At 51.1% G+C, this 25,323-nt stretch overlaps 7 protein-coding genes across 7 annotated transcripts; 5 read left to right on the forward strand and 2 right to left on the reverse strand.

Annotated features, from left to right (window-relative positions):
- Positions 1-1,486: 1,486 nt before the first annotated feature.
- On the forward strand, positions 1,487-2,418 carry AFUA_2G05170 (uncharacterized protein; the record flags this gene model as incomplete). The annotated part of the gene is made up of 3 exons (XM_744554.2): positions 1,487-1,682; positions 1,757-2,084; positions 2,170-2,418. Exons 1-3 carry the CDS (start codon positions 1,546-1,548, stop codon positions 2,416-2,418), a joined length of 714 nt encoding a protein of 237 aa, XP_749647.1. The 5' UTR covers positions 1,487-1,545.
- Positions 2,419-6,063: 3,645 nt separating this feature from the next.
- On the forward strand, positions 6,064-11,861 carry AFUA_2G05180 (putative NF-X1 finger and helicase domain protein; the record flags this gene model as incomplete). Its single annotated transcript, XM_744555.1, has 2 exons — positions 6,064-6,077; positions 6,131-11,861. The coding sequence occupies 2 exons, from the start codon at positions 6,064-6,066 to the stop codon at positions 11,859-11,861; spliced, it is 5,745 nt and encodes a 1,914-aa protein (XP_749648.1).
- A 74-nt stretch (positions 11,862-11,935) lies between these two features.
- Positions 11,936-14,618, reverse strand: AFUA_2G05190 (sugar porter family MFS transporter). Its single transcript, XM_744556.2, has 5 exons — positions 13,399-14,618; positions 12,877-13,349; positions 12,473-12,818; positions 12,332-12,408; positions 11,936-12,278 (listed from the first exon to the last, which is right to left on the reverse strand). Exons 1-5 carry the CDS (start codon positions 13,922-13,924, stop codon positions 12,024-12,026), a joined length of 1,677 nt encoding a protein of 558 aa, XP_749649.1. The 5' UTR covers positions 13,925-14,618; the 3' UTR covers positions 11,936-12,023.
- A 366-nt stretch (positions 14,619-14,984) lies between these two features.
- AFUA_2G05200 (V-type ATPase assembly factor PKR1) lies at positions 14,985-16,399 on the forward strand. Its single transcript, XM_744557.2, has 2 exons — positions 14,985-15,428; positions 15,496-16,399. The coding sequence occupies exon 2, from the start codon at positions 15,662-15,664 to the stop codon at positions 16,187-16,189; it is 528 nt and encodes a 175-aa protein (XP_749650.1). The 5' UTR covers positions 14,985-15,428; positions 15,496-15,661; the 3' UTR covers positions 16,190-16,399.
- Positions 16,400-16,532: 133 nt separating this feature from the next.
- Positions 16,533-19,363, forward strand: AFUA_2G05210 (anaphase promoting complex subunit 2; the record flags this gene model as incomplete). The annotated part of the gene is made up of 2 exons (XM_744558.2): positions 16,533-17,064; positions 17,114-19,363. Exons 1-2 carry the CDS (start codon positions 16,630-16,632, stop codon positions 19,361-19,363), a joined length of 2,685 nt encoding a protein of 894 aa, XP_749651.1. The 5' UTR covers positions 16,533-16,629.
- Positions 19,364-19,444: 81 nt separating this feature from the next.
- Positions 19,445-20,855, reverse strand: AFUA_2G05220 (TauD/TfdA family dioxygenase; the record flags this gene model as incomplete). Its single annotated transcript, XM_744559.1, has 4 exons — positions 19,445-19,808; positions 19,881-20,141; positions 20,205-20,470; positions 20,538-20,855. 4 exons carry the CDS (start codon positions 20,853-20,855, stop codon positions 19,445-19,447), a joined length of 1,209 nt encoding a protein of 402 aa, XP_749652.1.
- Positions 20,856-21,286: 431 nt separating this feature from the next.
- Positions 21,287-22,884, forward strand: AFUA_2G05230 (type 1 glutamine amidotransferase). Its single transcript, XM_744560.2, has one exon. It carries the CDS (start codon positions 21,519-21,521, stop codon positions 22,473-22,475), a length of 957 nt encoding a protein of 318 aa, XP_749653.1. The 5' UTR covers positions 21,287-21,518; the 3' UTR covers positions 22,476-22,884.
- Positions 22,885-25,323: the final 2,439 nt, after the last annotated feature.

Genomic DNA, 25,323 nt, shown 5'->3' on the forward strand with positions numbered 1-25,323 from the left:
CAAACCTACTATCACAGCAATGAGTATGCTCCTCAGGCCAACCCTACTACCTATATATATAACCAAGGGAAAGGCGACGGTCGAGCAGTATCTCCTTCTCCAGACATTTCATTCGTGCTTGCATTGTGTCAAAGATTCACGACTTGGGATCTTTACAGAATCACCATCTATAGCGGGGCATCTTGCGGTTTGTAAATGTCTGGTGGCAAACAGTAACTTCAGGGCCTATGGCTTTCCTATACCTTCGTAGGTCATCTAAGACATCTGGATCAGACGAATAGTGCACGATCTTTAATATTAGCAATAATTTGTATCTTCTTAGGTAGTCAGTTATAGAGATATAGTAGTACTCTCTGGCTAAGAGTCAGCATGGACTGCCTGAAGTAGAGTTAGGGTTTCAGTCCGGGGAAGGAGACATCTAGGGAAGGAGACATCAGAGTGTATCTAAGCTGCAAAATCATGCAACCTCTGACACTGTACTAATGGAATACTTTAGAGGCTATCGGTGACTTCCAAGGCTTAGGCTGCCTCATAGTTGTCTATGGGCAGTAATAGTTTCCGAAGAGTTGTCAGGATGATCTGTTCGACCGGATGGCTTGGTCAGTCGTACGGGGTCAAATATGTTCCCCTGATGAGCCAGTCTGCAATTATCTCAGGCTGGTTGTCGATCGTCAAGTTAGCTAATCAAATCCTTCCCGGGAAATCAGCCGGTCGCTTGCTTTCTGTTGCATCGAATGAGCCGAGTATGTCTGTCACTGCGTCATAGGCATTCCTGTCCATCTTGGTAGAAGACTGCCGACTCCTTCGATTGCTACTACGGCCTCGAGTCAATGAGGTGGAGCCGCTGCTGCTGAACTTATGTGACTTCTACAATACTGCACGATAGCCTCCATAACGGTATATCGATATTGCTTCTCAGACAAGGTGTGCATGCGCGAAGCTTGAGTACACGACATTCCTGTTACGTGTAGGTACACGTCGATGTATATATGAGTGTTTTGATCGATATCTGGTACCATATTAGTACGAAGTAGATCAGAAAGATATACTGAAGCCAATAACTAGGTAGGTACCTTTTCTACCCTCAATACCTTGTACGTCTCCGACTTCGGATGTGTCCATCAAATTGAGTTTGACGACGCCCTGGGTTCTCCAACAGGGCTTGCACCTTATTTACATTTCGTGCCTTGGCGATAATCTGAATCTGGACAACGTGACAACTCAAGGCTATCGTTGGATTGACAGCGCTACAAACAACGACTGATAGGCTGTTTAAACCCGACCACCCGTGTGCGAGGACCTCGATCGAGAAATATCAGACATGCATCAACACAACCCCATTGCTTGATACTTCACACCGTATTTGATTCGATGATAGAAGTTCAAAAGGTTAGGTATTTGGCTCATGCTTGTCTACTACCCCTCTCAGAGGCGCCAAGGCATAAGGCGAGCCGCCACTGCAGGATTGTCGCTAACTCTGTTGGCCAGGATCCAACTGCGCCCGAATCAAGCCACTATTCCTATTAGACTAGCTAGACACTTGTCATGTCCAGACCCCAGCCGCCTGGTCATCTTCTCCTCCCCAGATTGTTCTTATCTTCTCCGCATCTCAATTTGATGCTGAACGATGACATATTCCCATCGTTGCTCGGTCTTAGCACTGATAGTTTCTGTATTACCATGTAAGGCTGCTCACTCTCAACAAGCCTATAAGTCTGACATGATTAGTTGCCACTGCGACAACCTGCGAGCGCAGCCGTGATCCCAGCCTCCAGAACTCACCTGCTGCATTCCAGTTTGCCTCGTCCGATGACCTGAACTGGTTCTCCACGCATAACTGCACCACAATTGACGATGATATCACTCTACTGGAGAGCTTCAATGGATCATTTTCTCTTCCCGATGTCACCAGTATTCGCGGAATCATCACCTATACCGGCCCTACTGAGACGTTTAAACTCACGTCGATCTCGCTGCCGGACGTGCTGTACCTAGGTGGCATGAACGTTGATCTCCCAGGTAGTCAAAAGATCATAAATGTATCCGCACCGAAAGTGACGGCCATCGACTCGATCAATTTGGCCGTACCTTCAACCGCCGCGATAGACTTTCGGTCGTTGAAACAAGCGACGAGTATCTCGCTAACGGGGAACTACTCCAGGTATTCAGTCTGTTCCTGCAATGTCCAGCAGACACCGGACTAACCAGCTTAGTGTGAGACTCGACTCGTTAGAGCAAGTCAATGGCAATCTCAGCATACGGGGGTTCGATACCATCGCTACGAATTTCCTCGATGATGAGGCCTATGGTCAACTCCCGCTCAGCTTTCCTGCCCTGAAATATGCGACTTTTATCCAGTTCTCGGGAGTGATTACTGAGTGTGTCATCAGCATATGCATCTACATCTCTCGTCCCTGAACTGACGGTGGCTAGGTTCTCGATTCCCGTCCTCGAAACGGCCAACATCCAAACAAGAGAATATTCTGGCCCATCGGGTGTCTCAATTCATAACTACGGGGCGCCTTTGGGCCTGGATCTACCAAAACTACGCTCAGTGGGCGATATGCTCGATCTCCAGGGTGCAATATCCAGGTATGTCCATCATAGGCACACTTTACGATATCTGCATGCTAACAAGATAGTCTTTCTCTGGACTCCCTACAATCAATCCAGGGCAACATCACAGTCAACTCCTCATCCTTCCTAGACGTCAATTTCACAAGCTTATATTCCGCGGAGACCATCCAGCTCAATGGAAACATCACAAGGTACGATCTACCATACACCTTCCTGACCTAAAACTCACCCGCGGTAGCGCCGAATTTCCCTCCCTCACCGGATTCAACCGCATCACGATCAACACCACGGACCCAATTGACTGCAGTTCCTTCCAGCGCGCCACCCAGAGAGCAGCCCCGACTTCCAACTCCACCTGCAACGGGACAGGGGTGACAGGAGTGACAAGCACAAGCGGGCGGGGGTTAAGCGCTCGCGCAAAGGTAGGGATAGCAATTGGGGTAAGTATCGCCGGGATAATCATTGTGGGGTTGATCATTTGGTATGAGCAAAGGATGGTGAGGAACTATAAAAAGCGCGCAGGGTTCTACTGGGGGTCACAGATTCCGCTGCAGGACAGGTCGAGGAGAAGTACGCCGGAGGATGACCCGCCGCCGCCATATTCGTTGCACCCACCTCCTAGTTGATCCCATGCCTGTAACCAGATGTTAAATAGATGATGTTTTGTCAGACGAGTAGATCCCTTGATCCCCCCTTCTTCCAGAGACAGCGCAATCGGCAACAGGAGCAGTGAATAGGCTGCTGCGATTACTGCTTACCGCTGGGGGCTGCCCATGCTCAGTAAATGAACGGAAAAGAAAGTAACCAGCTGGAATGCCTCCGGACAACTCCCCTCGGAAGCCTCTACCAACACAGCACGCCACCTGACAATCGCTTCGAAAACCTCGCGTTATCCAGTATTCAATTAACCATCTCCATCAGTCTGCTCACAGATATAAATTTAATAGGGTCGAACAAAAAAAAATCAAACTCCCACTTTCTTAAGCCTACCTTTAACCTCTGCCACAAAACCCGCTGCATAACCGCCATTTTAGCTGCTAGCCCGTAAGCCCTAACTACTGGCATAGACAATATTTTATACACAACAGGGAACTCCCTACAAGCACAGCCAGCAATATATCGTTAAATTATATTGAGAAGAGGATCCCTGGTATAAAACCCGAGAGGAAAGAACAGGTAGAGTAATTAACTAATTATGCTAATAAGCAGCCCTTTTACCAGTAGAAAGATAGGTCACGTAGATAGCTGCTCCTATCCTGAGGTCTACACTGATTTTTAGGGGCTTACGATACTTCATTCTATACTTTTATCGGTGTAAGCCATGGAGGTACAGGGTCTAAAGGGGATACCGCTTGATAACCACGCCTACTAGCAGACCCTAACTGAGGGACTATTGACCGATGATGTAGACCGTCGAGGCATGGAGATCAACTGCGTATTAAATGTGGATGAAATACAGAACAAAGCTGACTACCATCTCTTATTCATGTGACACTAAAAGACCCAGAAAGTATACGCAACGAGTAAACCAGGATCCTTGTGGGAGGCGGTGGAACTGCAACGCGGTCTGAGTCTGCGAGGAAGATTCCTGCTAATTACTTCCCCTGTTCAGTCAATGTATACTAGATTTTGGGAGTTTGACGCATCCAGAAAGCAGCTATAAACAATGAGCTTATTTGCAAACGCAAGAAGCAAACAACACCAACTGCGTATACCATATCCTTCCATATTCACAATCTCTTAGATAGAACTAATCACGGCACGCACGAACTTCATAGACCGGGGTGTAGAACCAACGACGTAGGACCGTATTGCATTGAGAACTCTACTGCACGCACATTGAGTTTACCTGGGGTAAACATGAGAAACAGCTGGGACAATAATCCTCCAGTAACCAGATTCAACAGCGAACACGCAGGAGAAAGGAATGTTGCTTTTTCAATTTTTTCAATCTAGTATCAGTCACATTGTCAGTGCGCGACCTCTTGGCTCTATCCATTTCAAAGTAACTAACTATAAGCATACGGAAGACTTTGCTTGCTGAAAAAGCAAAGCAATAGAAGAAACAACTCACCAGGCTGTAGTAGGTGACATCATGTATATATTTATCTGCCTCATATCGGGATATGCAGAAACAGCTTCGTCATCCGGCTCTCTTGTATTATATAGGAGTTGGGTTGGCCCCTTTTTTAAGTCTATGGGGAGTCGCAGGAAAGAAATAATCATGGTAGTACTCCTTGCGCAGTTGGCCAGATATCGTAACTTCTCTTGCTGTTACCTTGACTAGGCCTGGAGCAAACGGTCGGGACTATTCTCAACGTGCTGTTGGTATCAATGAGCGCAGGATGGAAAATGCAATATGCTATCGGAAACCAGCAAGGGGAGAGAGATGTCTGCGAGGGCAGGTTTACTAAGATGAGCAACAATTATTTATCTTATCGTCAGGAGAGGAGGAGATAAGAGGAAGAGGAGGAGCTGTTACCATTCATTCATTTATTTATTCATTCATTAGCTAGAACAGACCATTGATTATTATCTCCCTTTCAGCCATCCTCCTATCGTTATACACAGTCCATGTGACAGCAGCAAACAACCACAGCCTTCTGCAGCGAGTTGTTGGGCTGCACACCACTTATTACATAGGTAATCAGCACAGGAGACTCATTCTCGTCATGCCTTGTGTCGTTATCCTATACATCGGCCTTTCTTGCCGTCCTGAAAAAATCACCATCTCCCTCTCCCTTAACCTATAAGATGCAGGAGACGAGTCCTCTACACTTATCAGCGTCGTAGATATTTCCCTGTCACATCAGCCAGCAAGCAGAGGTCTATACTTTTGGAGTACCATCCTGGTTGGGGACAGTTCCTTTGAGCGTCCAATCAGCTAGATGGTGGAGCGCTTCACCCACCTTTTGATTCAAGGAATCTAATGAGTTAGCTCGCAATCGCTGTCAATCCAATAGGGAAATGATACGTATCTACAGGGTGTAGTGTGGAGGGTAAAATGAGTGGTCGTCAGTGTTTAGAAATTCCAGCGGCACAGCTTCCAGCGGCGCAGCTCATTCAACGATGACTCAAGAACCCCTGCACATAGCAAGAGGCTGGAGACAGACATGCTGCTCCCGACTTTGTTCCAACACAAGGACTTGTTGAGAAGACAGCCTGTTGGCTGCGAATGTCCTAAAATAATGCTTTGTGGTCACAGCCGCAGTGCAAGGCGCCTTTTCAGTAGAGCATCAGAACTGTTGTGCTCTGCATGTATAAAATAAACTGAGCTCGTCACCATTCATTTCTTCTCTCCTTTATCTTGCCTCGGTTTTCCTTCTGTTACCTATCACTCTGTTCCCATAGCCACGTTCCCATCAAGACAATTTGACTTCTAATCTAACACATCAAAGCCTAACCACCCAGAACCTCTTCATTCTGCGTCCTACCTCAGTCATCGAGCAGTATCCTTGGAGACTTCCACCAATGTCGACCGTAAACATGTCAAGACCAAAGTATGTCACTCGGGCTGGTCTAATACTGAGAACACAATACTAACAATCTTCAGGATTTGCAGGGACTTTGCCAGAAGGGGAACGTGTTCCTTCAAAAACTGCAAGTTTCAACACGTAAATGACACCGGAAGGCGAGATGACAATCGACCAAAACGAGACGTGAGACCCAAAAGACCAGAACTCTCAGATTCAGAGAAACAATTTCGATCCTGGAAGGATACCCTTAACACAGACTTCCGTGCATCTCGTCCAGGTCGCGCGAAGTTGAATAACTTCTTCCGAGATGCTCGACAGCTTATCGAAGTTGACGCTGGTCTCATGCAAGGAGTGATACGTGAGCTATCCGAGGAGACGGGATTGGAACATATTCGAGATCTTGTGGAGAATAAATTCCCCAAAGCCGAGTCGAAGGCAAAGGAGGAAGTCTTCCGGTCACAGGTCCTTCCCATGCTGGAAACCGTCTCGCACCCTAAGGTTTTATCATCGCTGATCTTAGAACAAGCAGTGGGAACTATTTACAACGTGCTGTATGGTATCAACGGCCGCAGGGCAGCGCTGTTCCTGAGCTCAGTATGCGATGTGCTATCAAAAATCAGCGAGGAGGAAACGGCCGTAGAGTGGTTGGAAATTTCACTCCTCGTGTTCGCAAAAATCGTCGATCTCAACTCCACCGCATTCGTTCAAGATGCACTCAAAGATCAAGCAAAAAGGTTTCAGCAGCTTTTTCTCCGTATGGCTGAGGGTGGCCTGGCGAGCTCTCTCCACCACTCGCGCAATCTTCTTGATCACCTCCTATGCCGATTGGAAATTGGGAGCTCCCTACCATCTGCACCGGCGAACGATAAGCTCGAAAGTGAGCCGAAATCTACTGCAACATTTATGGTACATCGCGAACCGCCTGGTGGCAGACATGATAACGACCATGCCGATATTGTGAACATCGCTATCATGCCAACCCTCGATGAGATCCAAAGCTCGCGTATCGAATACCTACCGGTCAATGATCCTCGTCAGTGGCATGTGGGTGGTCTGGACGGTTTGTTAGATCGTAATTTCCGTCTACTAAGGGAAGACACGATTGGTCAGCTGCGAGATGCTATTCACCAGGAGCTCAAAGGGTCACAGGAACCAGGCCGACAGATTTCCCAGGTTCGGACACACGTCTATCCTCGTGCGAAGATCAGACAAATCTACTTTGACAAATTCCTTGGCTTCCATTTCAAGGTGCAATTCCCTCAACCGCCACGCGTCAGTGAGATGTCGGTCAAGGATCGGGAAAACTGGTGGCAGTTGTCAAAGCGTTTGCTACCCGGTGCTCTTGTGTGTCTCATCATGAATGGACGCAATGGAAGGACGGTTGTCTTTTGTACCATCGTGGACGAGCAAGTCAGGTCTCCCAAAAAGCAAACAGACAACGCTAATAAGGAAAGCGAGAATGTAGCATCCCTGTGGGAAGATGCGAAGGAAGCGTCAGTCAAAATAATGCTAGTCGATACGAAACCCGGCATGGTCCGCACAATATTGAATAAGGTCCTGAGTAAACGGGATTTTTCTATTGTTGAATTCCCAGGCATTCTACTGGCTGGCTTCGAACCAACCTTGCGAGCACTGAAGAAGATCAAGGAGAATAGGGAGCTACCATTCCTAGAGATTCTCGTCGCGAGCGGCAATGTAGGTCCAGTCGACGTTCCTCCTCCCCTCTATGCGTTGAGACCCGGATTTCGCTTTAACCTTCGTTGCTTGATGAATAACAATGCCGACCTATACGTCCAAGCCGATAAACCGGTTGATATAGAATATTTGCAACGCAATTCAACCCTCGACTGGGCCCAGGCGAGAGCCTTGGTCAATAGCCTCCAACACCGAATTGGCTTGATCCAGGGGCCTCCTGGTACAGGTAAGAGTTACACAGGTGTTGCGCTTATCCAGGTACTCCTAGCAAATAAAAAGCAAGGAAAGACAAATCTTGGTCCTATGTTATGTGTTACTTATACGAACCATGCCCTGGACCAGTTGCTAGAAGCTCTCATCGACAAAGGAGTAACGTCCCAGATTATACGGATCGGTTCGCAGTCCAAGTCTGACAAGCTGAGGGCGCTCAATCTACGACACATTGCAAAAGATGCCGAGAAAACCAAGAGGGAGCGACAAGATCAATATCGCCTTCATTGCGAGATAGAGGCGTGCGAGGACAAGTTCTCTACCCTGAAGATCAACCAGGACTTGTTAGCCACTCATCTCATCCCTCACCTTCAAGAACTATATCCGCGCTATTATTCTGGTTTGTTTGGTAAAGACGAGGACGGTTGGAAGAGGGTCGGGCACGGCAAGCCTAGTGCTGTGATCAGGCGTTGGGTCCAGGCTGGGGGACCAGGAGACGAGATACGATCCTTCGACGTGCTCACGTCCCTAAATCCGTTCCAACTGTCACGAAAAGAAAGAGAGGAACTGTACCAGGTATGGACGAAAGACGTCACTAATCTGGTGTATGATAAAGTCATGAAGCTCTGCTCAACACACCATATGGCTAAAGCCAATCTCGACAATGTTCGAGACGAAGTGGATCTTCGCTGTCTGGCAGATGCGGATGTCATCGGAGTCACCACGTCTGGTCTGGCTCGAAATTTGAACATGCTGCGAAAGCTACAATCCAAAGTCGTGATGTGTGAAGAAGCTGGTGAGGTTCTGGAAGCACACCTTCTCACTGCTCTGTTGCCCTCGGTCGAACACGCCATCCTTATTGGTGATCACCTACAACTCCGTCCACAGGTTCAGAATTACGAGCTCTCACGCGAGAATCCTAGAGGTGGCGAAAAGTATTCCCTGGACGTTTCGTTGTTTGAGCGACTGGTGGAATCGCAGAGTGCCATGGGTCTGGGTCTTCCGTTCAGTACACTCGAAACGCAACGCAGGATGCACCCTTCCATAGCCCAACTAGTTCGGGATACCCTATATCCTCAGATAAAAGATGCAGAATCAGTGTCAAGCTATCCTGAAGTTGTGGGTATGCGTCGGAGACTGTTCTGGCTGGACCATCGCGAGCAAGAGGCGGACGCAGCCAATACAGGTCCGCTGGCGAGCTCGCACTGGAACGAGTACGAAATTCAGATGACAATGGCTGTGGTCAACCATCTCGTGCGACAGGGCAGATACCATAGCGGCGATATTGCTGTCATTACTCCATACCTCGGTCAACTCCATCGACTACGCCAGCTGTTCTCACAACACTTCGCTGTCACACTTGGAGAACGAGATGCCGATCAGCTAGATAGTGCTGGCTTTGGAGCTGGTGAAACTGATGTCACGCCTGCCGCGAGAGCTACTCTACTGAAGACTTTGAGGGTAGCGACCATAGACAATTTCCAAGGCGAAGAGGCCAAAGTCGTTGTTATATCGCTGGTGCGGAGTAACTCTCAGAATCGCTGCGGGTTCTTGCGTACATCCAACAGAATAAACGTCCTCCTGTCACGGGCGCAGCATGGAATGTACATTATTGGCAATTCCGAGACTTGCGCTCACGTCCCCATGTGGGCGCAGGTCATTGACATCCTTCGGCATTCGGGCAATATAGGATCACAACTGGAGTTGCAGTGTCCCCGTCACCCTGACACGCCACTCCTGGTCTCTACGCCGCATCAATTTTTGCAGCTATCCCCAGAGGGGGGCTGTAATCTACGCTGCATCAACCGTCTTCCCTGTGGCCATGCTTGTGAGCAAAAGTGCCATTCGGAACTGCTTCACAACGCCGCGTATTGCCCACAGCCGTGCCCTCGTCCGCGCAAAGGATGTACTCATCCGTGTGTCAAGCGGTGCGGTGATCCTTGTCCGGTCAGGTGTATGGTGGACGTGTATAAGGAGGATAGGAAGCTTGAATGCGGCCATTCGATGCCGAATTTGCCCTGCTGGCAAGATCAGGACTTGTCTACTGTCCGCTGCAAGGTGGCTGTCACCAAGACGGTCGAACGTTGCAAGCACGAAATTGCGGTGAAATGCCATCAAGATGTGAGCTTGGCTACGTTTAAGTGTACCGCGCAGTGTAATGCCCTCTTGGCTTGTGGACACGCATGCAAGCGGCCATGCCACCATTGTGTACAGCTTCTTGATAGGGAGGAAGTCCGCATCGACCATGGAAGATGCCAGCAAAAGTGCGGCCGCAAGCACTCGACTTGCGCCCACTTCTGCAGTGCGGTTTGCCATGGCGATGAGCCTTGTCCCCCGTGTGGAGAACCATGTGACGTGCAGTGTGGCCACTCCAAATGTACCAAGAAATGTGGGGAACCATGCACCCCATGTGCCGAAGAGCGATGCTTCTCCAGATGTCCACACAGCGCGTGCACAATGCCTTGTGCGGCCCCGTGCAACCACATTCCGTGCTCCAAACGGTGCGACCAGAAGTTGCAGTGTGGTCATCAGTGTCCGTCGCTATGTGGCGAGAGATGTCCTTCTGACAAGTACTGCCAAACGTGTGCAAGCGAAGAAATCAAACACCAGGTTGTGGACTTTATCCTGGGTGAGACTTACGAGAACATCAACCTGGATGAGAACCCGTGCATCTTCCCCCGGTGTGGCCATTTCTTGACGATGGAAAGCATGGACGGGCAAATGGCACTGCAAGAGCACTACGAACTCGACGAACAAGGAAGACCTATGTCGATTAAGGATGCGACGCGTCCGTTCTCCATGAATGATATCAAGACGTGCGCCACCTGTCGTGGGTCACTGAGAGATCTCGCCAGATACGGTCGACTCGTGCGACGAGCGCTACTGGACGAATCCACCAAGAAGTTCATCCTTTATTTGAACCGGGAATACGTTCCTCTAGAGGAGGAGCTCGCCCGGCAGGTGAAAGTTATGCAGGAAACAGAGGTTGCAAATCGAAAAGGACCGGTCTGGCCCGACCATCTGCCGCTCGAGGGCTCAATCCAGCAGAACATCAGGACAATGACAGAATTAGTCCACCACACGTCCCCTGGCCGGTGGAAGGATATAACCAAGCTTCGCAGCAAGGTCGTTGCCTACCGCAAACGAGTCGCCCTGGACGAACAGCCCTACGACCGAGTCCGTAGCATGGTCGAGAATGCCAAACGAAGGAAGAAGACCGACGGAGACTTTGACTTTGACGACACCATCCTCCAGTCAAAGGGCCTCCTCCTCGCTATCGCGCTGAACCTCCGCCTCGACATCGCCCTGCTAACGGATTTCCTGTCCGTCAAGGATCGTGCCTCATCGCAAACAGGCAAGATCACCGTCTCCATCAGCCTGCAAGACGCAAGAGACGAGTGCGCTACACTCATCAGCCTCGCAGGCTCCTCCGGCCGCATCCGCCAACAAGCAGAGGGCTACACTTTCCTTGCGCACCTCCACGCCCTCGAACGATCCCAAGCCAGTTCACCGCAAGCCGCGGAGACACGCCTTCGAGAAGGGCGAGAGGCGGCCGCTCACGCGCGATCCCTCTGCGTGCAGCACCCAACCCCGACGAGAGGTCTTTTGCCTGATATCGAGACAATTGATAGAATGCTCCGCGACTCCACGTTTTACGCCGTGGTGACGAACGAAGAGCGCATGGCGGTGGTGGCGGCCATGGCGCGCGAGTTCCATGGCACGGGGCATTGGTATTATTGCCGGAACGGACACCCGTTTACGATTGGAGAGTGTGGGGGTGCGATGGAGCAGACGGCGTGTCCTGAGTGCGGGGAGCCGGTTGGGGGGAGGGCGCACCGCGTAGCCGAGGGGGTGACGCGGGCAGACGATTTGGAGATGGCGTTTGGAAGGATGCATCTGTGAGAGAATACTTCGGTAGGGCACTGTATGAACCTAGCAGACGTCTTGTCAACACGAGACGAGGAAGAATAGATTTTCTGAAGGAGTATCTTTTTTTTGTGATAAAGAACAGTGAGGTAGTCAAAGTCATCGTTATATGCTAGCTAGTTATTCAAGTGATGTACATCAAGGCGCAGCATTCGCATACGCATTCTGATACTCATACTCCGCACGCAACAGCTCTGCCTCGATAGCGTGTCGGCGCGCCTTCTCTGCTTCGCTGGAGTTATCCTTGAAGACGTGGTCCATCTGCTCGAGTGTACGGCCCTTGGTCTCGGGGATGAAGAAGAAGGTCCAGACAAGTGCGAGGAGACAGAAGACGGCGAAGAAGACATACGCGCCGTAACCGGTGTTTTCGACCAGAGGCGGGGTGATGAGGCCCTATCGTCGTTAGCTATTTGTGAGGCTGGCGGTGCAAATGATCGGGAGCTTACGATGATAAAGTTGTTTAGCCAGTTTGAGCAGGTGGAGAGGGCGACACCCTTGGCGCGGAGGGAGGAAGGAAAGACCTCTATTGTTTGTCAGTTCTACTTGTGATCTGGAGGGAGTAGGTATGCTGGGACGAGTAGACGTACCCGAAGGAAGAGCCCAGGGGACAGGACCCCAAGAAGCACCAAAGCTGAGCATGTAGAAGAGGAGGAAGGCGACGCTGACCCAGCCTTGAGGGCGGTGCGCGGGCCAGTTATTGGAGAAGAGGCCAACGAGAACGGCGATGATGACGTGGGAGACGGTCATGAAGAATGCACCCCAGAGGAGGAGGACGCGGCGGCCGAGGCTGTCCATTGTCCAGACACTGGTCATGACGCCGACCAGCTGGGTTACGTTGAGGACACCGGACATGAGGAGTTGCATGTCGTAGTCTAGGCCCATGGTCTCGAAGAGGGTGGGGGAGTAGTAGATGAGGGCGTTGATGCCGACGAACTACGATATGTTAGTGGGGTTCGAAGGGGGAGAGGGCGAGGAAAGCGGGAGGACTTACCTGCTGGAAGAACATGAGGCCCATGCCCACGTGAGTTCGTCGCCAGCATCCTTTCTTGAAGCAGTCTGCCCAGGAGGCCATTTCCAGCAGGAAGGATTGCCGAGTCCCCCCTCCTTGGAGAGTAGGATGCTTTTCTGCGTTCAATTCCTGGTGGAAGCGAACCTCGGCTTGTATGTCGAGGTACTCCTGACGGATCCGCTTGTCGGATGGAGGCAGCCGACGCAGCTTGGACAGGCTCTGGAGGGCTTCTTCGTTGCGTCCCTTGGCTGCGAGCCATCTAGGGGAGAACGGCAAGGCAAGGACACCGCCAGCGAGGACAAATCCGGGAATCATCTGCAGGAGGAAAGGGAGCCGCCAGGACCATTCGCCTGCCATGAATCGAGTGCCATATGTGATCCAGTATGCGATGACGATTCCAAGGACAATACAAAACTCTTCCAGCACCAGTAACGTACCACGGCACTCCGCAGGACCTGGCATACTGTTAGCGCTGTCTCGAATGGGTATGCCCAGGCCACTTACTGATCTCGGAAATGTACAACGGAGCAACCATCGACAGCATACCGATCCCCACCCCTCCAATAAAGCGAGCCACCGTCAACATGGCATAGTCGACAGCGGCAGTCTGCAGTATAGACCCAATCGTGAAGATGATGACGGCAACAACGATGGAGTACCGTCGAGAGATCTTGTCTGCGATCCATCCCTGGTTGAGCGCACCAAGTAGAGCCCCCAGTTCAATCATGGCCGTCATGAGACCTTTCCAGAAACCAGCACCAGCTGCATTAGGAGCTACCTCTGGAAAGCGTTCCAGGAATTGGTCCATCACCAGAATGACCGACACCACCCCCTGATCGTAGCCAAAGACCAGGCCACCGAGCGTCGAACATGCGGCACAGAGAAAGACAAAGGGGTTCGAGATTAGACCACGAAGACCGGGAGGCCCATAGGGCTCTCGGTCAATCATAATGTCCTCTTCATGATGGCTGAATCCTACTCGGCCACCTGGGGTGACATCCTTGGCAAGGGCAGTGTCTTGGTTTGCCATACCTGGCTTGTACTGAGTATAGGGACAAAGAGGGCAAGAGAGGAGTACAATAAGGTTGTGGCGGAGGACAAGACTTGTGGCTGGTCGGGATGGAAAAGGACAGGAAAAAGTTACAGAGCCAAAGCATGATTTATATAGGTCGGTCTAACCAGGGCCGTCCATTGTGATTTGAGACTTGGGACAGGTGCAAAGACCGAGCAAGATCCCTGATTCGTAGAGTCGTGTCGGATACTACCCAAGCCATGATTCTGAGGCGGGGAAGCACAGAAGAGCAGAGAAGAAACCAACCCTAAGAATGTGGTCACAGTGAGTGGACGAAGCTGGAAATGGAATGAAGGAGATGTACTGAGTAGATCCGCAGCGAGGGACTGTCGAATAGCAGCGAGGCCGGTTGCACCAGACTGTCCCAGACGGCTATTGGGAAGTGAAAGGACACTCTTAACCCAAACAGGAAATACCCAAGTGGGTATCGGATCGTGTTGGGGGCTCAAGACGGAGGGGGGGGCATTTCGACGGGTGGACTCATGGGACAGAAAAAGTGAAACCAGAGCTGTTGATGCTCGAATTTACTAGAATCAAGAAGCTGTCTGCCATCGAACAAGAGAGAAGTTGTCTTTTTTTTCAGATCAGATTGATAGCTGACTCTATACAAAGGTCCCGCGTAAATCATCACGAATAGTGAGAGAGTACGGAGGAGGTACACAGTAATAATGAAGGATCCCGTGACTGGACATTCAGAGGACGGCACGTGCTGATCACACGAGATGAGCGATGATGACGCGCATTTCCCAGATGTCTACCAGGAGTCGGCCCGACGACATGGATATCATGGGCCAGCTCAAGGTGAAAACCGATCGGAAAGTGAGTTGAGAATAGCTAATATGCAATGGAGTTGATGATTCTTATCCCGTGCTAGTTGCTGTCACCTGCAGTAGTCATGAAGACTATACGGAGAGCTTACTGGGCAAGATATAAGTATACTCCGGAGTATTTCGGGGTTAGGGACGAGGAGTAATTGTGCCTTCTGTAGTCTATTGATAAATCAATATGTCTGGAAAGGTAGATATCTACCTGACACTGTCTCTAGATACCTAATCTGCTTAAAAAGTGCTAGCGCCAGTTGCAACTGATGCCCCTCTTTGCATGTCTCAACATCTTCATCCGCTGTTTGTGTCAACAGAGTCCTCCCTACAATTAATATATCGCAACTTATCCATATTCCTAGCCTCCATCTGAATCGTCCCCACGGGGAAGGTAGAACCGTTATTAAATCAGCCAAAATCTCTTCCTGATTCCTTGCAAACCTTGGGGCTTACTCCAGTCGTCCTCTTGTGGATTCCCCACTGATCATCACCAGTCAAAAGCCGACCGTCATTCTCGGTCAGCCGCCAAATTCCTGAAGGTGCAGGACACCAGTTTTCAGTTTGCGTTCATTTACTCTTGTCTATTATCCCATCTCTGCAAGCTAGACTGCAGTTCTGGCTTTCTACGAGGCGTCATCCTAGTCTGTGACCCTCTTTCGCTGCGTCTCTACTCAGGAGCATAAGAGTATCACTAATATTGTCATGCAGTAACCTTTTCTGTCCCTGCAGATTCGACGGATTTCAGTTTCCGACTATCAACGTCATTGTTTCTTGCGCCTGTCCAACAAACCGAGTTTTGCCATCACCCCCGCAAGAATTCCTTGAGCCTGATCCACCAGCCTTGCCCTGCCCTCGTCAGTTGCCGTAACCAGACATGGGATCATTTGTGGAGGACCTCTGGTCGAGCATCTTTACCCCCGGTCCCACCCCGTCACTCCTGATCGCAACCAATGTCACCTTCGCTGCGCTGCAAGTCCTCCTGCTCGCGCTCCTCCTAGCCACATACAGCATCCACTTCGTCGTGCTCTCCATCCTCTCCGCGGCGCTCTGGTGGTCGATCAACTGGTTTGCTCAGGAGTTGAGCCAGATACAGGCACAGGAGGCGCCTAAGGAATTACACGAGGACAAGGAGCGGAGAGGCGGTAGCACGAAGCCACCGGGGTCCTTGGAAAGCAGTGACAGTGATACCGAGACTGAGGTTGCGAAGGAGAAGAGCAAGGTCACAGCTGCCACAGGCGTTTTCACGAGCGCTGCACCTACTGCTGCTGCCTCTACGTCGGCTACACTCCAGCCCCCGACTGAACCGCACGCGCGAAAGCGGCTCAGCGTGAGTGGTGAGAGCTCGGGATACCATAGCACAGATAGTGAGTGGGAGAAGGTGGATGATAACAATGGTCCCTAGCCAGTGATGGATCCTGTACATCAACAACCCTGTTGGGAGTTGATATGAGCTTTGTGATACATGTCTGTTGATCTACGAGTACTCCGTCCACATGCTTTCGATCTCCTCAATTGATACCCATAGATAACGATCAGCGGCGATTACTTGCACACTGTATACATCTTTTGCCACTACAGCTATACATTTCCTGAGTCCATGTCAATCCTTTTAGACAATAATCCTGCTTTGATCGCTGTAATCGGCTCTGTATGAGGTATGCCTTAGATCACGTGATAGCGCGATTCCTTGGCACCCACGCGACAACATCAATCGATAGCGATAAATGATCGACTTTCACGGCTCGCCAGAAAAGCCTCAATATAGCCCTGTACGACGTACAAGGGCGGCGATTTACGACCATCGCCCCACGATGCGTCCGGATTGATTTCGTCATCATTGCCATGCCTTCGACCATATCTGCCAGCCGCAAGCGCGTCTTCGGCTCCGTCTTCCCACCCGCGTATTTCACGACCGCGCCAGCATCTCGGTTAGCCAGCGCAAAAAGTCCGCCCCAATCCGAGCCTGCCGAGAGAATCGATGATCAGGAACAATATGGAAAGGAAACCTGGGATCGTGCGTGGCGTGTAGCGACTGAATTTCTGCAGTTGCCGAGCGATGGACTCGCGGATTTGATGCAGTCAGATGATGGGGAGTTCCTGCAGCGTTGGAGGGGACATTCGAGTTTCACAAAGGAGGTTAAGGATGCATTGGACTATTTGATTCTTCCGTTGGCCCAGGGGGAGAGCCTTGCGACGGAGCAGCAGAGTATACTCGAGTGGTACCGTCTGGAGATACGGGTGCATTTCCTGCGCAACTTTCACGAGGTTCTTGCAAAGGTATCTGACCTAACGATTTCGACGATGATGATAAGTCTAATGATAGCAGGTGTTGGACTCAGAGGACAAAGGGCAGTTACAGGCTATTGTACGAACCCTAGGACTTGCACGGCGGCTGTACTTTGCTCCCTTCGTGGAGTACTTGCTACCGCTCCTGAACCATGCCGACCAGGAACGGGAGCTCCGCGCAATGGCGTATACGTTCCAGATGGTGGTAGGATATGCCCTGCCTTGGACACGAGTATCAGAGTTGCTCTTCCGAGAGCTCACAAGAGACGCGCTCATTGTCCTGGGGATTGACGCACTGGATGAGGAAGCGAACTTTGAGGACAGTGTCAGTGTGGATAATATGGAGGTCGACCGGCAGTTCTCGGTCTCCTACCAGGATTGGCGGGAAGAACCGTCCGCGGAGGTTCGAATGCAGATGATGGCAGAGTACGAGGATGTACGAGTCGTTGCGACGCGCGAACGCCTGCTGTCCCTACTGAGAAGCTTGCAGCTCGTTGGCTTAGGCGGGGACAAGGCCCAAAAGGTCTTTGCCAGCGTGATGGACATGATGTTGACGGTGTTTATTGAATCCGCATATGCCAACCAGTGGGAGGGGCCGTCGTTGGTCAGCCAGCACCTGCGACAGTGGATTGAGAATGTGTTTGCTCGGTTGGTTGTGCAGGTTCTGGCGATTATCAATCACGACGAGACTGGAGCGAATGCCTCCGGACGTCTGGATGTAAGTTTGGTGGATGTGGAAAGGTGGCAAGAGATGGGAATCTCGCGCCTGGGGTCACTCCGGACCCGCGAGCTGTTTGATATCATTGTCGAGTGGCCTGCGAGCAGCGGTGCGATTGAGGACTTGCGACAATTTTCGACACATCCGGCCTCCAGGTACTGTCTGACGCAAGCGTTCATCAAGGTGCTCAACCAACGGTTGTTGCATCCCGGGGCGTCAACCATTGACATCTTACGAGTGTATATTTCTATCATCCGCGCGTTCAATCTCCTAGATCCCAAAGGTGTCTTGCTGGACCGAGTTGCTCGGCCCATTCGCAGGTACCTACGCGATCGCGATGATACTGTCAAGGTTATTGTGGGTGGGCTTTTGGCGGATCCTGCTGACACAGACGAGTCCAATCTCCCGTCTACTGGAGAGACTCTTTCAGAGCTGTCTGCCGAGCTAGCCAAGGCACATCAGAACTCGCTGCGGGCCGATTCTGGCGAGCTGGACTGGGATGATATGAACTGGATGCCGGACCCGGTGGACGCGGCGCCGGACTACAAAAAGTCTAAGAGTTCCGATGTCATTGGCAGTCTGATCAGTCTTTTCGAGTCCAAGGAGACTTTCGTCAGAGAAATGCAGAACATGCTGGCTGAGCGTCTGCTCCAAAAACGCGCCGAATTCGAGCAGGAAACGTCCGTTCTGGAACTGCTCAAGGTGCGCTTCGGGGACAATGCCCTGCAGGCATGCGAAGTCATGTTACGGGACATCTTTGACTCTCGCCGGGTCGATGCCGTAGTCCGCAACGACCAAGGGCTCGTCCAGTCGGAAGACGACACCCGGCCTGAGCTGCATGCGAAGATTCTCTCTCACTTCTTCTGGCCCGAATTCCCAGCGCAGCAATTCAAGGTGCCTCCGGAGATTGCGGCGCTGCAGGAACGCTACGCGACAGGATTCGGATCGCTCAAACAGTCCCGCAAACTCACCTGGCTCAACGGGATGGGCCAGGTCACCGTCGAGCTGGATCTCGAGGACCGAGTGTTTGTGGACGAGGTGACGACCTGGCAGGCCACCGTGATCTACGCCTTTGGCTCTGAGGAAGGGGCCACCAAAACCGTGGACGGATTATCGGCTGAACTGGGCATGTCGACAGCGCTCGTGCGCAGTGCCTGTCTGTTCTGGGTCAGTAAACGCATCCTGAGCGAAGTGCAGCGCAATACCTTTCGCGTCCTGGAGGTCCTGCCCAACGACGATGACACGGGAGCCGTCGGCCCCGCTGGCGTGTCAGCAATGGAGTCTGGTCCGGCCAACGCCGCGGCCGCAGCCGATGCAGCGGCGGCGGCGGCAGCCAAGGAGACGGCCGAGGCGGCGGCGATGGAGAAGATGAACCTGTACTGGCAATTCATCGTTGGCATGTTGACCAACCAAGGCGCGATGCCACTGCAGCGCATCGTGATGATGCTCAAGATCGCGGTGCCGGGGGGATTTCCATTCAGCAACGAGGAGCTGCGCGAGTTTCTTGCGGGCATGGTCGCCAAGGGCAAGCTGGAGATTATCAGCGGAGGGAACTACAAATTAGTGCAGTAGTTGCATCCATCGTACGACTAATGATATAATAATGGTCAATCACATCCATTGAGAGTATCATACAGAACTACAGGCTAGAGGCTACTCCGCATCCAACGGCGCCACGGGAGGCTGATCATCCACCTGGATCCCCCCTCGCTTCTTCTCATTACTATCCCAGAACGGCAACCTCCAACCGCCCTCATCCTCCGGCGTCGCCAACCACAACCGCATCAGGTGCCGCCTCGGCGCCGGCGGCGCATGGTCCTTGTACGCCGTCCGCGCATGCAGCACATGCGAGTTAGCCAGGAACTGGATATCGCCGACCTCCAGAACCATATGCAGCGCGTTCTGCAGACACGTGTCCTCCAGCACCTGCAGCGCCTCGAGCTGCGCCGCAGACAGCGGGGGGATGATTCCCGCATCGGAGAAGCGGGTGAGCGAGCGGACATAGTACGGATCCCACCTGGACCACAGCAACCATCAGTTAAAAAAACCCTAGTTCATACGGCGCAGTGCAAGAAAAGGGGGCCCATACTTGGTATACACACGCGGGTTCTCGCCGCGCTCGAGATACATCACACTCGTCCGGATGTACTCATCCTGACCCTTGGAGGTCTCGCCCTTGCGATCAAAATACCAGATTGGCTGCGTTAGCGTCTTAAGCACGTCGGGCCTCTCCCGCGCAAGGCTGTTGTACACGGCATGCGAGGAGACAATATCCGACTCGCCGCCTTCAAGCGCGCGCGCGATGCATAGCAGACCGACGATATCCGCGTCGTCGGCGTGGAAGAACTGCCTAGTACTCGTCAGCCGGCGGCTGATCTAGGACTACGGGGCATGGCGGGGGCGGGGGAGGTACCTCGCGTTAGTGCGATAGATGCGCACCTTGTCGATCTGCGAGGGATCCTCGCCTAGGTCCTTGACGTGGCCGAGGACGTGGCCGCGGCTGTTCTGGCTGACGAAGTAGCCCAGGTACGTCCCGAGACCCATGTACACGACGGCGGATTTGTGGTTTCCCCATGTCTGGACGGGGAGGCCCTTGAAGAGGATGAAGCCTCGGCCGTTGAGTAGTTCATCCCGCAGGGCGAGCAGGTAGGCGCTTAGGGTTGGGAGGGGGAAGTTTTTCTACTTCGCTTAGCAATCATCATCGCGTCGGACAGTGGAAGGGTGCTGGGGGAGGGAGGGAGGGTACTTTTGAAATCCCGGTCAGAGGAATCTTGCTATTGATAAACTCATCCCCTGCGCGACTCAGCTCGTCCAACTCCTCCGGGGTAAACCGATGCGTCCATTTCTCGGGGTGAGCGCGGTACTCGTCTGCGGTCCAGACCGTGGGGCCTGTGATTTCCTTGGGGAAGCGCTCGAAGGGCTGGAGGTGTTCGTAGAGAGGGGGGTGTTGGCCTGTTGTCTTGAGGCCGTCGGGGAAGAGGGAGAGGGGAGGTGCGAGCTGTGTGACGGCCATATCGTTCCGATTGGGGTCTACTTTGTTGTACTTGTCTACGTTGCATGTCATCTTGCGGTTGTGAGGGGTATATATATACTATTGTCTACTCTGCAAGTATGAATGATTGGTCAATAGCGGAGACGATGGCGTGCCAGGGGGTTGTTTTGTTTCTATAGGCTCGTGGCGCCGGCTGGGGAGAATAAAGCATTGGGAGTGGTGATGCGGATATGGCGCAATCAGATGGGGATTTGACGCATCAAATAGGCGATATGAAGATCTACTGCGATCAACACACGTGAAGTTCTTCAGTAGTAAACACTTCTACTATTTTTTATAATTTTTGTCTCTGTTTATCCATAAGGTAATACTGTGAAGGTAGAAGCACTACTTCTACAGTTCTCGTACCTATTATAATAGACTACTTTCTAAGGGAGCAGTTCTTGTATACTTCCAGATGGCACTACTCTATTGTCTGTATATAAACTTCCCCCAGCTATATAGTTCTAGCAAACAAGCTATAATAACCTACTTTATACTCACTAATATAATCATAACTATCAATCAAAACATCTCTCTACACCAATCCCAGTCCCAACCAAGTGTCGAAACAACAACAGGAAAACCCCTCCTAATCCGGTAACTGGATCCGAGAACTCCAAACACATCACACGCACTGCTCCCAACTCCTCTACAGAATACCCAACCTCAAGGAAAAGACGCAGAGAAAACAGAATGCACCTCCACATCGCCATCTTCGACCTCGACGTCCCCGTTCCAACCGTCTACACCACACGAGGCCTCTACAGCTCGCAATTCACCCGTCTCCTCGCTGCCGCCGCAGCACGTCTCTCCCAGTCGCAATCCTTGGCCCCGGGTAAAGAAATAACAATACGAACCTCGTCCTACGATGTCATCGGGGGGATCTTCCCCCCAGCGCATCTCCTCCAGCGCTCTCCACCAGGCGCGGGAGGAAAGGAACGCATAGACGGCATCCTCCTTACCGGCTCCTCCGCCTCAGTCTACCGCGCAGACTTGCATCCGTGGATATCCTCGCTGCGGACGTTTCTAGCTGAGGTATATGTCAACTACCCGCACATCAAACTCTTCGGCTCGTGTTTCGGGCATCAGATGCTCGCGCAGACGCTTGTCCCGGGGTGTGTGGTTGAGGCGTGTCCGGGGGGTTATGAGATTGGGGTGCATGCTATTGCGCTAGAGGAGGAGTTTGCGGCGAAGCTGGGGTGTTCTTCACTATCGTCCCTGACGTCAGCACCAGTGGCAGAGAGGAAGAAGGAGATGAGGCTGCAGTTTATCCATGGGGATTGGGTTGTATGTGAGGCGGGGCTGCCGGATGACTGGGTGAATCTTGGGTCAACGCCGCGGTGTCCTATCCAGGGACTGTATCGTCGCGGACGGGTGTTGACCTTTCAGGGGCACTTTGAGTTCGATGTGTTTGTGAATAGAGAGACATGCCTCGAGTTTGGGAGAAGGTGGGGGTGGGATGGGCAGATGGTAGAAAGGTATTTGAAGGCGATTGAGGCGGGTGATGGGCAGGATGATGCAGAGGTTGCGGCGGAGATGGTGGTTTGGTTCTTTGCTGGCGAGGATGTGAGAGCTCCTCCCGATGGTGTTGATGATAAGGAGGTGAACATGATAGAAGGAGGAGGGCTGTTGACGCCTCCGTTGGAGTAGCTGTCCCGCCAGTTTGGAGGTCTAAACACAGTAACACCCAGAATTGAAGGAGCAGTGATTGCGCAGCTGGGTTGCACTTGGTCTTCGACTAACGGGGATGTCTTATACATGGAACTAACTCTCATAGATCTCAGTTGCCTTACTCTCTGTTGGAACATATATCGTGGGCCGTACTTGATATTGCAGGTTTGGGTCCCCGAGAGAAGTCAAAGTCCCTGAAGTATAGCATCACAATCTCTCGATAGATGATAGCAATGTGCGAAGTTAAGAGATCTAGGGATGAGACTTTGGCCAGAGTGTTCAGTGGATTGATAACTAGCTCGTGAGAATTGAGACATAAAGCGTAACAGTAATTTCGTGAACCGTAGATCCCATAAGCTGCAATAGTAGTTTGAACCTGCATCTTGAAGTCAAAAACAAACTGAAATCTACCATTCCCACTCTCATCCTTATATCCCCAGTTACATTATATGTCAAAGTGCCCCAAGTGTCCTTTTGCATCTGATTTTCATCCATCTCCTCCAGCACTGCGGTCCAAGTTCAACCGGCGTCCTGTTGTACTATAGCGAACGTAGTCTCACATTTGACTTGATTCTAGAAGGCAAGCTTAACCGAGTCCAAAAGGAACAGAAAGTTAGCGGTCCTGAGCCAACACAAGCTGTTTAGGAAGTAGAGTAGCTTACCAGATACCTTGTTGAATGAGAATTGAGACATAAAAGCATAACAGTAATTTAATGGACCGTAAAATCCCATGAGATGCATAGTAGTCCAATCACTGGGATTTTGAAGTCCAAACGCTGAGAACTTGGAGTCAATAACAAACTGAACAATCAGCCAGTTATTCCAGTCATTATCCTCTCCCTCAGTACCTTTGTCCTTCGCATCCGATCCCAGGTTACATAGTCTGTCAATGTGCCCCAAGTGTCCTGTTGTACTGTAGCGAACGTTGTATCGTGTCTGATGCTGATTCCAGAAGCAAAATAGCAGAAGTTAGTTTCGCAGAGCAACACAAGCAGTTTACAAGTAGACTAGCTTGTCAGGAACCTCATCGACTCTCATAACATCGCCTTTGCAGCAGCCTACCGCAGATATTTGACCAGCTAGAGATCGCTTGACTCGACGATTTCACCATACTTATTGTAGCGTTCCCTGGGGCCTCCCAGGACTGCATGCAATCCGTATGAGCATAAGGCTGACCAGTACTTCGGTCATCCTTGAATGAGTCACGATGCAACGGGTGCGCTTCAGCTCGGATGCTGGCGTAATGGTCGTAAATGATATGCCGGTGGCCGCATGATGTACAGCATCAAGGATATCTCGGAGTTGGCCGGCTACTTAGAAGGTTTGCCAGGGGATGTGACATCGAGGCTTGAACTAGAAAACATCACACTCTGTCGATACGGACTGAATTTTATCGCATGGTTGATTGACGTTTCTAAGTCGGCCGAAATTCATCTAGGCGCTTTCTGGCCTGGTGTGCCTAAAACGCGGCGGGTGGTTTTGAGGTCATCACAGTCAAATGTCAAGCGTGAAAGAGATAGCAAACCTCAGAATGTTGAAAGAGCCTGTGGTTATTGCACATGAGTAGAAAACCAGAAAGAAAGACAAGGACAGGATGGAGAAGACAGTTAGATTGCTCTTATCAGTTCCTGGGAGATGGCTGAGGTGTTAAGAGGAATGAACACAGGAAGTGGGAGGGAGATGAGATCACTTTACCACAATGGAAAGCTCTGGATGCTTCAGCAGTGTCTGTACAATAATAACTACAGTTGTTGTAGTGAATTGTAGCTTATCAGCCATAGAGATCAGTATTCACATCATAGCAGGCTTGTGAATTTTCAGTCAGCCTCAAAGCATGATCTTGATGGAGAGCTTGACACATCTCATTCAGACAGTTCATTCTTCAATCAATCTCTTCAATTAACCACTCCAGGATAGCTTCATATCCGGTGTCTATGATCCCTCACTCCCATCTCCTCAACTCTTATCTAGAATACCTTCACTGAAGCTGGATAAGTTATTCCAGGAGTATTTTTCACGCAGAATATGCAGAGAAACTTGCATCTTCCTGAGGAAGAACCTATAAACATCAACTAAGCACGTCTTAACGTCATAGTACGCGTGGCACTCTTCAAGCAATCAAAATCAACATTTGCAGTTCTGAAATGACCTACATCTTTCCTAAACTGATTCCATCAAATCTTGCCGATGCCATAAGATATATCCAAGAACATGCCATGATCCTGATGTAGTAGCAAGCATCTCCGCTGATTTCATTAGAATCAAAGGCTTTGTAAAGAGCAGCGACTGAAGATTACCGGACTCGGCCAGAAACTGAATCTACATATACAGAGCATAGGCTAGGTCTACTCCATAGATCGTGAGCGATGCCAAGCCTCAAAGGCTACACACTTTACCCAAATGGGAGCGCTATTTGTGTTCAAGAATATGGGAAGATTCTCCGCGCCCCATCGGGATGACCATTGTGGCACGGGAGAGTACCTTGTGTATGGTGAGACATCTTAATCGCTGTGCATCAACATGAGACATCTACCGCGTCGAGCACCAGTAGGATGTAATGATTCGATGACACTCAATCCAAACACGGTGTATCCCACGTTCTTGGCATCCCACATACTACATAAGTCATAGTTCAAAACATGAAGAAACATGCAGATCCATGTCACCTACCACCCTCCACGCCAGCCACCAACTGGCTCCGCTATCCTGCATGAAGACAGCAACAATGTTACCTTCGCAGTCGCGCCTTCATTTCCGGTCGGGATTCTTCCGGGTCCCGAGTACATAATTTGTGACTACCCCGTAGATTGACAACTTTCGATCTTCG

Source organism: Aspergillus fumigatus, chromosome 2 (genome assembly GCF_000002655.1).
Source record: "Aspergillus fumigatus Af293 chromosome 2, whole genome shotgun sequence".
NCBI lineage: Eukaryota > Fungi > Ascomycota > Eurotiomycetes > Eurotiales > Aspergillaceae > Aspergillus > Aspergillus fumigatus.

Bases quoted from the DNA above. Each gene is read 5' to 3' on its own strand.
- AFUA_2G05190 (XM_744556.2), bottom strand. From the start codon at position 13,924: ATGGCAAACCAAGACACTGCCCTTGCCAAGGATGTCACCCCAGGTGGC. The intron at 13,350-13,398 runs GTAAGTGGCCTG...ACAGTATGCCAG, and splicing joins GTTGTACATTTCCGAGATCA to GTCCTGCGGAGTGCCGTGGT. The intron at 12,279-12,331 runs GTAAGCTCCCGA...TAACGACGATAG, and splicing joins GGCTAAACAACTTTATCATC to GGCCTCATCACCCCGCCTCT.
- AFUA_2G05200 (XM_744557.2), top strand. From the start codon at position 15,662: ATGGGATCATTTGTGGAGGACCTCTGGTCGAGCATCTTTACCCCCGGT.
- AFUA_2G05230 (XM_744560.2), top strand. From the start codon at position 21,519: ATGCACCTCCACATCGCCATCTTCGACCTCGACGTCCCCGTTCCAACC.